Below are 12,029 nucleotides of genomic sequence, written 5' to 3'. Positions count from 1 at the left end.
AAGAGTGCCTTTAATGGGCACATTAACAGACTGGATACAGCTAAGGACCTGAGCTGAAAACAAGAGTTGGATGTTTAACCAAATGAGCCACCCAGGTGCCCCAGAATTTCCCCAAATTAAAGACAGACACCAAACCAAAGATCCAGGAAGCTCACAGAACACCAAACAGAATAAATGTCCCCCAAAACTACACCTAGGCATATCATACTCAAACTGCAGAAGATCAAATATAAATGCAGAGGAGGGTGGGGAACCTAACCTGTAGAGGAACAAAGGGAAGAGTGACATCCAACTTCTCGTTGGAAACCATGCAAGTATGAAGACAGTATAATGTTTAAAGTATTGAGAGAAAAAAAAAATACCAACCTAGAATTCTGTATCCTGCAAAATGATCCTTCAAAAGTGAATGAAAAATAAAGACTTCCTCAGATAAACAAAAATGGTGGAACTTGTTTCTGGTAGATTTGTCTTGCAATAAGTGTTTTAAAAAGTTCTTCAGAGAAAATAAAAATAACATAGATCAGAAACTCACATCTACATTTTAAAAAAGGAAGAGTTGAGGTACCCGGGTGGCTCAGTTGGTTAAGCATCTGACTTCAGCTCAGATCAAGATCTCACAGCTCGTGGGTTTGAGCCCCACATCAGGCTCTCTGCTGTCAGTGAAGAGCCCACTTAAGATCCTTTGTCTCCCTCTCTCTTCCCCTCCCTTGCACACATGCGCACATGTGTGTGTGCACTCTTTCAAAAATAAATAAGCATTTAAAAATAAAAACATAGAAAAGGAAGAGCAAAGATAGATAAGTTTTTATTTTATCTTTACTTATTCTAAGAGATAAGATTCTGTTCAAAACAAAAGCAACAATGTATGACTACAGTTTATATACATGAAATGAATGACAGCAATTATACAAGTGATGAGAGGGAGGAATTAGAAATATTTTGTCATAAGGTACTTGTACTACCATGAAGTGGATATAGTATTACCTGAAAGTGGTCTTGGGTTAGTTGTAAATGTATACTGCCAACTCTAGAGCAACTACTAAAAAGTTAAAAAGAAGTATATCGGATATGCTAAGAAAAAAGAAAATGTAATGATAAAAATTCTCAAAACCACAAAAGGCAGAAAAAGAATGACATGCAATAATAGGAAAAAAAAAAAAAAACAAGAAAAGAGCAATGAATAGACAACATTAAGAACATGGAAGTTATTAACCCAATTATATCAGTAATCACTTTAAATGCCAATGGTCTAAATACACCAAATAAAATACAAAGATTGTCAGAATGAATCAAAAAACAAGACCCAACTATATACTGTCTAAAGTAAACCCGGTCTAAATATAAAGACACATTTAGATTACAAGCAAAGGGATAGAGAAAGATATACCATGTTAACATTAATCAAAGGAAAGCCACAGTAGCTTGGTTAATTTTCAGACACATTAAACCCCCAAGGAAAGAAAATTATCATGGATAAAGAGGGACACTACATAACAATAAAAGAGTCACTTCTTTAAGAAGACATAATAATCCTCAATGTGTATGTACTGAACAACAGAGGATCAAAATACATGAGGCAAAAACTGATAGCACTGCAAAGAGAAACAGCCAAATTCATTATTACAGTTGGATATTTCAACACCCCTTTATTAGAAATGGGCAGATCCAGGGGTGCTTGGGTGGTTCAGTCGGTTGGGCATCCGACTTCGGCTCAGGTCATGATCTTACAGTTTGTGAGTTTGAGCCCCATGTTGGGCTCTGTGCTAATGGCTTGGAGCCTGGAGCCTACTTCAGATTCTGTGTGTGTCTCACTCTCTGCCTCTCCCCTGCTCGCTCGCTTGCTCTCTCTCAAAAATAAACACTAAAAAATTTTTTTTTTCATTTTTTTAATTAAAAAAAAAATGGGCAGATCCAGCAGGCAGAAAATCAGTTAAGACATAGTTGAACAGTACCATCAGTCAACTGGACAGAATTGACATCTATAGATACTTCATCCAACAACAGAATACACATTCTTCTCAAGCTCACATGGAACATTCACCAGGACAGATCATATGCTGGGCTATAAAACACACCTAAATAAATTTAAAAGAATAGAAATCATACAATATCTTTTCTTAGACTATAATGGAATTAAACTAGAAATCAATACTAGTGATAGCTGGGGAAAATACTTGGAGATTAAACTCACTTATAAATAACACATGGTTCACAGAAATCTCGAGAAAATTAAAACATATTTTGAACTAAACAAAAATGAAAATACAATTTATCAAAATTTATGGGATGCAGCAAACAGTGCTTAGAGAGAAATTTATAACATTAAATGTATATGTTAGAAGAGAAGATCTATAATCAATAATTTACGTGTCCATCTTAGGAAACTAGAAAAAGAGCAAATGAAATACAAAGTAAGCAGAAGAAAGAATAAAAATTAGAGCAGACATCAATGAAATTAAAAATAGGAAATTAATACAAAAATGTCAACAAAACCAAAAGCTAGCTCTTTGATCGATAAAATCAGTAAGTCACTAGCTAGGTTAAGAAAAAAAGGAGAGAAGACATACATTACTAATACGAGAATAAAAGTGAAGATATCACTACAGAGTCCAGGAACATGAAAAGGATAATAAGGGAATATTATGAATAACTCTATGCCCATAAATTCAATAACTTAGATAAAAAGAACCAATTCCTTAAAAGATACAATCTGCCAACTCACAAAGAAACAGAATAGGCTTATATCTATTTAAAAAATTGAATCAATAATTAATAACCTTCCAAGACAAAAAACATTTAAGGAAGAAAGTATACCAATACTACAATCTCTTCCAGAAGACATAATTTGAGGGAATACTTCTTAACTCATTCTAGGAGGCCAGCATTACCCTAATACCAAACTCAGACAAAGACATTACAAGAAAACTATAGACCAGTATGTCTTCATGAACACAGATGCACAAATCCTCAACATATTAGCAAATCAGAGGATCAAGAGGTACAAAATTTCAGTTACTAAATAAGTCACAGGTAAACTATACGATAGGGAATATAGTCAATAATATTGTAATAAAAAGAATTAGCAAACCAAATCCAATAATGTATAAAAACAATTATACACCATGACAAGTGAGATTTATCCCAACTATGCAAGGCTGGTTCAATGTCTGAAAACTGATTAATATAATCCATCACATCAACAGACCGGGGGGGGGGGGGGGGGGGGAAGCATATGACAAAGTCCAACACCCATTCATGATAAAACCTCTCAGCAAACTAGGAATAGAGGGGAATTTACTCAACTCAATAAAAAGCATCTGCAAAAAACCTACAGCTAACATCATACTTAATGGTGAAAAACCAGAAGCTTCCCCATTAAGATCAGGAAAAAGGCAAGCATGTCCCCTCTGATCACTCCTTTTCAACATCATACTGGAAGTCCCAGCTAATGCAATAAGAGAAGAAATGAAATAAAAAGCATGTATTTTGAGGGGCGCCTGGGTGGCGCAGTCGGTTAAGCGTCCGACTTCAGCCAGGTCACGATCTCGCGGTCCGTGAGTTCGAGCCCCGCGTCAGGCTCTGGGCTGATGGCTCAGACCCTGGAGCCTATTTCCCATTCTGTGTCTCCCTCTCTCTCTGCCCCTCCCCCGTTCATGCTCTGTCTCTCTCTGTCCCAAAATAAATAAATAAACGTTGAAAAAAAAAAAAAACATTTAAAAAAAAAGCATGTATTTTGGGAAGGAGGTTACATGATTGTCTACGTAGAAAATTCCAAAGAGTCAACAACAACAATAAAACCTCCTGGAACAAATAAGCAATAGTAGCAAGGCTTCAGGATACAAGGCTAATATACCAAAGTCAACCACTTCCCTAGATACCAGCAATGAACACATGGAATTTGAAATTAAAAACAATACCATATACATTAGCACAAAAAATATTTAGGTATAATTTAACAAAATATGTACAAGTTATATAAAAGGAAAACTATAAAACATGTTACACAAATCAAAAAAGAACTAATTAAATGGAGAGGTATTTCCATGCTCATTGATTCAATATTGTCAAGATACCAGTTTTTCCCTAATTGATCTATTCAAGGCAATCCAATTCAAAATCCCATCAAGTTATTTTGTGGATATCAACAGATTCTAAAGTTTGTATGGAGAGATAAAAGACACAGAATAGCTAACACAATATTGAAAGAGGACTGACACTATCTGACTTCAAGACTTACTGTAAAGCTACAGTAATCAGGACAGTGTGACACCCGCAAAAGAACAAAAAGATCAATAAAACCGAGGAGACCCCCATAAATACACGCAATCAACCTTTAACAAAGGAGCAAAGGCAATACAATGTGAGCAAAGTTAGTCTCAATAAATGGTACTGGAGGGCACCTGGATGGCTCAGTCAGTTGAGCGTCCGACTTCAGCTCAGGTCATGATCTCACAGTTTGTGAGTTCGGGTCCCTCATCGGGCTCTGTGCTGACAGCTCAGAGCCTGGAGCCTGCTTCAGATTCTGTATGTCCGTCTCTCTCTTCCCCTCCCCCACACGTGCTCTGTCTCTCTCTCTGCCTCTCAAAAATAAAGAAAACTAACTAAATAAATAAATGGTACTGGAACATCCACATGGAAAAAAAAATCTAAACACAGACTTTCCACCCTTCACAAAAACTAACTGAAAATGGAGTATAGATCTAACTGTAAAGTGCAAAACTATAAAACTCCGGGAAGATACCATAAGAGAAAATCTAGATGACCTTGGATGTGGCAATGACTTCTTAGATACAACACTAAGGGCATAATCCATGACAGAAAGAGTTGATAAGCTGAACTTACTGAATTTTTTAACTATTGTTCTGTGAAAGACACTGCCAATAGAATGAGAAGACAAGCCACAGACTAGGAGAAAATATTTGCAAAACATCTGTCTGATAAAGGACTGTTATCTAAAGTACATGAAGAACCATTAAAAATCAACAATAAAAAAAATGAAAATCCATTTAAAAAAAGGCAAAAGACCTTAACAGACATCATGAAAGGATATGTTGTTGATGGGGAAAAAGATGCTCTATGTCAAATGTCACTGGAGAACTGCAAATTAAAACGAGTGAAATACTACTCTATAGCTATTAGAGTAGCCAAAATACAAAACACTGACAACACCAAAGGCTGACAAGAACACAGAGTAATAGGAACTCATTCATTGCTGGTGACAATGCAAAATGATACAGCCACTTTGGAAAACAGTTTGGCAGTTTCTTACAAAACTGAATACACTCTTTACCATCCAATCCAGCAATTGCACTCCTTAGTCTCTATCCAAAGGAGTTTAAAACTTGTATCCCCACAAAAACATGCACACGAATGTTTGTAGCACACTTACTCCTAATTATAAAACTTAGAAGCAACTAAGAGGTCTTTCAGTGGGCAAACTGTGGTACATCTAGACAATGGATTACTCAGCACTACAAATAAATGAGCTATCATGCCATGAAAAGACATGAAGGAACCTTAAATGCATAATAGTGCTAAGTGAAAGATGTCAATCTGAAAAAGCTCCATACTGTATGTTTCCAATTACACGACATTCTGAAAAAGGCAAAACTACGGAGATGATAAAAAGATCAGTGGTTTCTGGGGGTTAGAAGGGAGGAAGGGATGAGAAGAAAGAACACCAAGGATTTTCAGGGCTGTGAAACTACTCTGTGACCTTACAGTGGTGGATACATGTCATTATACATCTGTCAAAACCCAGAAACTGTACCACAAACTCCAAGAGTTAATCCTAATATAAATGATAGATTTCAGGTGATAATGATGCATGGATGTAGGTCCATCAGCTGTAACAAACACACTGCCCCAGTGGAGACGTTGGTAGTCGTGGAGGCTGTGCACGTGTGAGGGCCAGGGAATGCATTGGACATCTCCGTACTTTCCTCTCCATTTTTCTATAAACCTAAAACCGCTCTAAAAATAAAGTCTCTGTTTTTCAGTTCAAAAAAAAAACAGGGGGAATGAATGACACAACCAAAACTCAGGAGAGGGTGACAGAAGGTGATGGGTTGCAGATGTAAACAAAGGGCTTCTAGGAATCTGGTTAGTTCTTAAGCCGAGTGACAGATCCCCAAATGAATCAGTGATGACTTTTCAGAGTCCCTGGATTTACCGCCCCTGGTGCTGACCATCGAGATAACAGCTTTTCCTTGTTTAAACCCCAATTTGAGTTGTGCTTTCTGTTATTCCCAGTTAGAATCACCCAAACTGGTAGTGTCTTAATTTGGATGCAGTACAACTGGGATCTGATTTAGCATGTCAACATTTAATCCTATTCTGTTTGTCTAAGCAGATCATTAAAACTTTACATTAGTTACCCTCCAACTATAAAAAAAGATATGTTTGAGGGAAATAAAGAAACTGTAATTAAAACAACTCAGTATTTTTCCAGCCCTAAAACGTATCTCCCTTGAAAACATTCTGATTAAGCATGTGGGATACCAAGGACAATCAAGACTTTTTAAAAAATCTATAAATCACCAAAGAGATAAGGCATCAGGTTTGTACTCTTGCCCTCCGTGGGGAGCGGCTTAATCTGGCTGGAAGATCACACATTTCCCATTGGAGCTACAGGCTAGAGGTCAGACCACAGGGCTTAATTCAGCTACCACAGGAGTTCTTAAAAGGAGAGCAAACAAGGAAATGAGATTTTGTTCAGAAAGGGGCATGGTCTCTGCTGTTTTGACCAGAGAACTAAAGAACAATGGTTTCTCCACAGACAAGTCCTATACTAGAAATTGTGCCCTGCTTAGGAAATCACCTCCATTCCACCTACTTGCATAGACAAAAAAAAGGGGTGGGGCAATAGAGGGACATACATGGGCACACACCATTCGTTCTACCTACCAGACACTATGAGCTAAGCCCTTCACCTGCATGGCTCTATTTAATCCTCAAAACAACCCTGCAGGGGCACCTGGGTGACTCAGTCAGTTAAGCGTCTGATTCTTGACTTCGGATCAGGTCATGATCTCTCTTGTGAGATCGAGACCCACATCAGGCTCTGCACTGACAGTGTGGAGCCTGCTTGGGATTCTTTGTTTCCTCTCTCTCTGCCCCTCCCCTACTCATGCACGTACTCTCTCGCTCTCTCTCTCTCTCAAAAATAAATCAACGTAAGGGGAAGAAAAACCTGCAAAAGCAAGTCTGCTCATCTCCTAAGATGAAGCTATGGAGAGGTTTAGTAAGCTGCCAAAGGCTGCCCACTAGTGGTTCATGGAGCTGAGATTCACATCCATGTCTGTCTGATTCTAAAGCTCGTATTCGTTTCTTTATTATCATACACAAGAACCACAAAGAATACCACAGGACAACTCAGTCTTGGAGCATTACCTCTTTGCAGGGACTCAAAGGCTGCCCCTGCACCCCCGCATCTCTTACGCGCTGTTAAGTCCAGTGCTGGCCACACCATGAAGATGCAGACCCAGCCAAGCTTAGCAGGATTCCATGATGAAAAGGGATCCCTACCATCCTCGGCTCCCAGACCAAAAAGCCTGGCCCTCACATCCACCAGCCACTTCACACATGCATCATCTTGGCCACAAGAGGAACAAGGTTGAAAAACCAAAAAAAAAAAAAAAAAAGAGCGTTTGCTCAAGCAACTACACCCCGTCTGCCCCCGGTCCAGCTTCACTCTGAAGCTGACTCTTGATGCTCGTTCTCCCGACAGTCATTTCCACAATTACCTAAGGTCCAACAAGAGACAGCCCTCAGGAGAGGGGCGCTGCTGTAGATGGCGTGCATGTACATGAGGTGAACCATCAGCTCTGCCAGCCACCAATAGCAGAGGAGGCGACCCAGCCCCAGGGCAAAGGCCGAAAGGCTGGACTTCAGCGAGCAGTACTCTTGCTGCTGCATCTAAAGTAAAAACAAAAGAAGTCATTAGATTGCGTGTGGACTGTTTGCATCTTTCAAATAGTCCCCTAGACAATGTTTCTAGCATACTTCTCACAAATTTTATTCATATATCTACTAAAAGAGGATTGGTTTAGTTATTCATTGTTCTTAGGTGAAAAAGTCACACCCAAGACCGAAAACTCTGTCCCAGAGTAAGAACAGGGTGGGGCCAACAAGCTAGCCAAGAACCAAGATGGGTTCTGCATCCCTCCATCCCTGGCAACAGCCCTGCAAAAAGCCAGGGTGGAGGGCAAGATCTGATACAGTCTCTCTTCCTCAGGACTCTGGAGTCTCTTTGGGCCCAGGTGTCACCGGCCTGTCTTCATCCATCACCCACCCACATGTAAGGCTGGTAAAAGTAAGGCCAAGTCAGGAAGGGGCACAGGACTGGTAAGAGAAAGGGAGAATGAGACACAGAACCTGGCAACAAGGAGAAAATGAGATGTGGGTGTGTCGTCTTACCTGAAGTTGTTTTTGAAACAGGCAGAATAAACGCAAACAGGGACACTACATGGGACAAATCTCTGGCTCGGCAGGCAGTGCAGTGTAACACTTAAGAACATGGACTTTACAGTCAGAACTGGGATCCAATTCTAGCCCAAACCACACAGCTGTGTGATCCTGAGCAGGTTACTTAATCTCCCTGAGGCTTGTTTCCCTCATATATAAAGTGAAAAAAAAAAAACTGTCATGACTAAATATGGTAACACAGAAGAGATACTGAGTATAACACCTGGCATATAAGAAGCACTGGCAAATTGGTAGTATCTGATAAGTGATGTGCCTCCTACTGCCTTTCTTCACATTCTTCCCTCATGGCATCCCAGACTACTGGCTACAGGGCAGAATTAGGACACAGTTCAGAGCCAAACACCAAAGGTAAGAGAAAGAAGTTCTTATTGTTCAGAGTCACCGACAAACTACTGAGCTCACTCAATATGTGTGGACATATTGAGTCAAAGTAGCCAGGCTCTGGGTCTTGCTTGCCCCATTGCCTGCTGCTTAGGGACGCCCAATAGTTTAAAATACATAATAGATGCTGAAAGGCAGAAGCATCTTGTAAAATTTGCGTGAAGTCCATCAATTTCAGACTTACACCACTAGACAAACGTACAAAAACAAGAGAGAGCAGGTCAATTTCTGGATCTTGCTCTGACAAGATTTTATTAGACTGAAGCCTGCTATGTAATACAGAGGTGAATTTAATGCATAAATGATGAAGTAGAATCTGCAAACATTCGCTGGCAGAAGAAATGGGCTTGATTTAGCTTTTGACGGTTTGGGCTCAAGACACCACACAAACAGGTAAGGCCCATTCTTAGGGCCTCTTTGGCTTCCAGGCTCCTTGAACATCAAAGGCACAAGGAGTCCCGCTACAGTCAGGAGGAGTGAGAGGCAGTGCCCTCAGAGAGGAGGGAGAACCTGCACACCAGGGTGGGTATTTTTATTCCACTTTGACAATGCATTCTACCACTTCCGCAAACTGTCCTCCCACAGCAAGAAGCCAGCTGAAGAAATTCTGGCTGCCTCAGGAGCATTACAATAACCTGCACGAATGGTGTGCTCCCTTTCACCATCTGCTTGGGTAGCTGCACCAAGGAAAGCTCATTGGTTTAATATTTTCCATGTAAATTGATCAAACCAACAGGAATTTCCTTTTTCCATTACCTGTCCACAGATGGCCTTAGAAAGGTATTTTGCCGAGCCATTCCAACCTCCCTTGTTAGAACCAACAGTAACTGCTGGGAGGGATCTACCAGGTCACCTGGGAAGAGTTTTCCAGGAAGGAACACTGGGCATATGAGGGCTTTGCAGACCCATACAGATCACAGCCGAATGCAACCACAGCTGAACTATGTGACCCAATGCACGTCCCTTACCAGGCATAAACTGAGGGTGGTTTTCATTTGAATGCATACCATAAGTGTGCATGCTCTCCAAGACTGCATAAAGTCTGCCGCAATGGATCTGTAGGCCAATGGATGGATAAAACTCCAATGCAGAAACGCCTACCTGCCCAATCATTCATGTCTACATTATTGAATTGAGAAGAAAAGGAAATAACTCAAATGTCCAAGAGTAGGAGGTTGGTAAAATGCATGAGTGCACCTCAATATATTATGTAGCCGTTAAACAATTTTTTTCAATGTGTATAAATAATGAAAGACTGGAAAGATACATACCAAAATGGCGACAGTGACTGTACTCTTTTTGGTAGGATTTTTGGGTTGCTTTTAACAATTGGTTATTTTTATTATCAAGGGGAAAAGTAATGGAACTTCACGATATTGTGAAGACTTTGGTCCTCTCTGCTTATGACCAAAGTAGAGGCAAGGTCCTCTACTTCTTCACCTTTCTAAAAACCATCTAGCTTCAGGATCTCCCCTGGGCAGCCCGAAATCCTCTATGGGTAAGTATTCTCTCTCTCTCCTACACTAGACCCATGTTTATTTCTCAACTTCCCACCTTGCTTGTTGATTTCTCAACTTCCCACCTTGCTTGTTGCTCAGTACCTATGTACTGAGTTCCTCTTTGTTCATTCTTTTCCTGCTCTCTAAAGCAAATTCATTTTGATCTAATTACCATCAGCAATTGAGGAAACAATTATGAACATAGTGTCCATTGGTCTGTGGAGGCTGGAAGAAGAGTTCAACTCAAGGCAATCAGCAGAGCTAAGACAGGAAGAGGCACCTACACCATTCCAGAGCACAGGTGGGCCTTTCTTGGTGCCACACTCTTGGAGGGAAGCAAGTCCCCGGCTGAATGTGATAATGGCCTCAAAAGCATTGTTGACAGAACACAATCTTCAAACAACCAAATGTCCCCAGATTCTAAAAAAGCAGCTCTCTGCATGTGGCCTGTAGGCCCCTAAGCGCAAGCCTACCCTAGCACAGGTCCCCTGAAGACCAGCCCCGCACCTGAGGTCTCAGAGCATCACTAGGGGTGCAGCCCCATCCCACAGAGCCCCCCCCCCACCACCAGCCAGGCAGTCAGGAAAACATGTCTACCTAATCACCTCTTAGCGCCAGGCAATCACTGTTCAAGGTCAGTTCAGAGGACTGCCTTCGCTTCCCCAAACAATGTGCAGTCTAAAATGACACAAATATCTATAATTAAGGAGAAACATGAGGTGCATTTTGTGGCTGATTGGCTTCCCAATAATGGCTTACCTATTCTCCTCAGGGCAAAACTTCTCTACCCGGTTTAATAAGGTATAATTACGTGTCACCACTGGACCAGAAGGGCTGGACTCTTCTCTGCAATGCCCCCTTTTTTGATGCCAGATGCCTCCTCATTCCGAGTAACAGAAATGTCAATTCCTTAATCGTACAAGTGAATACAGGAGAAGGAAAACAATCCAGTTTCCTTCTATTCGCTTGTACTTAAAAAAAAAGTTATTCATCTTTCTTTAGAATCATATGATTGCAGTCCATTTGTAACTTCAATCTAGTTGACTCCCTTTTAAAAAAAATCAGCATTTGTCCCTTGCCGATCCAGCAGGAATAAAAGACATGCCATACACAGCTCCCCTAATGAGCAGGGCTGCTCTCTTGCCTGTGTGCGAGCATTTCATTTCAGAAATCTCAAACCTCGGGGGGTGCCAACCATAAGACCATTGGAAACCACTATCAATGGGAATTTTTAGTTAAGACTCCACTAAAAAATACAAATTAACTCATCTGCCAAATGCATTTTAAAACATGTTATATTTTAAAACCTCATTTCATGCAAATTGCATAAAAAGGAATATTGAAGCCTTTCAAAGATAGTCTGATGATTAAAGATGACAGTTCTCAAAGATGAAAGGTTCTCTTCCTTCACACACTAATAATACATATGTTTAAGAGCACCAAACAAAAGCCTTCCCTGGAGCCAATGTTCGACTGTGCCAAATCTGCTCTAACCTCTACCCTTGGGTCAAGGGCACTGTAGCCAGGTGTCTTATTCCTTTGTAATGGAGGGCATCTCTCTAGTCCATGGTCACAGACTGCACCCCCTACTCCCAACAAAGCATTCGGTCATCAGCCCTGCCCTGCCCCTCCCCAGGCATCCAGACCAGGCCAGGGGTTTTC

At 40.6% G+C, this 12,029-nt stretch overlaps 1 protein-coding gene across 6 annotated transcripts in view; it reads right to left on the bottom strand.

Moving 5' to 3' along the window:
- HHAT (hedgehog acyltransferase) overlaps positions 1–12,029 on the bottom strand; it is a 319,096-nt gene that overhangs the window by 219,926 nt on the left and 87,141 nt on the right. For all 6 annotated transcript variants that reach the window (XM_086693680.1, XM_086693681.1, XM_025921102.2 and 3 more), the window contains one exon: positions 7,746–7,917. In XM_086693680.1, the coding sequence (XP_086549806.1) occupies positions 7,746–7,917 (172 nt within the window). The remainder of the gene's footprint in view (positions 1–7,745; positions 7,918–12,029) is intronic.

Source organism: Puma concolor, chromosome E4, assembly GCF_028749965.1.
Source record: "Puma concolor isolate L17-30 chromosome E4, mPumCon1.1.hap2, whole genome shotgun sequence".
Taxonomy (NCBI): Eukaryota; Metazoa; Chordata; class Mammalia; order Carnivora; family Felidae; genus Puma; species Puma concolor.
This window is presented reverse-complemented; position numbering and strand designations above follow the sequence as displayed.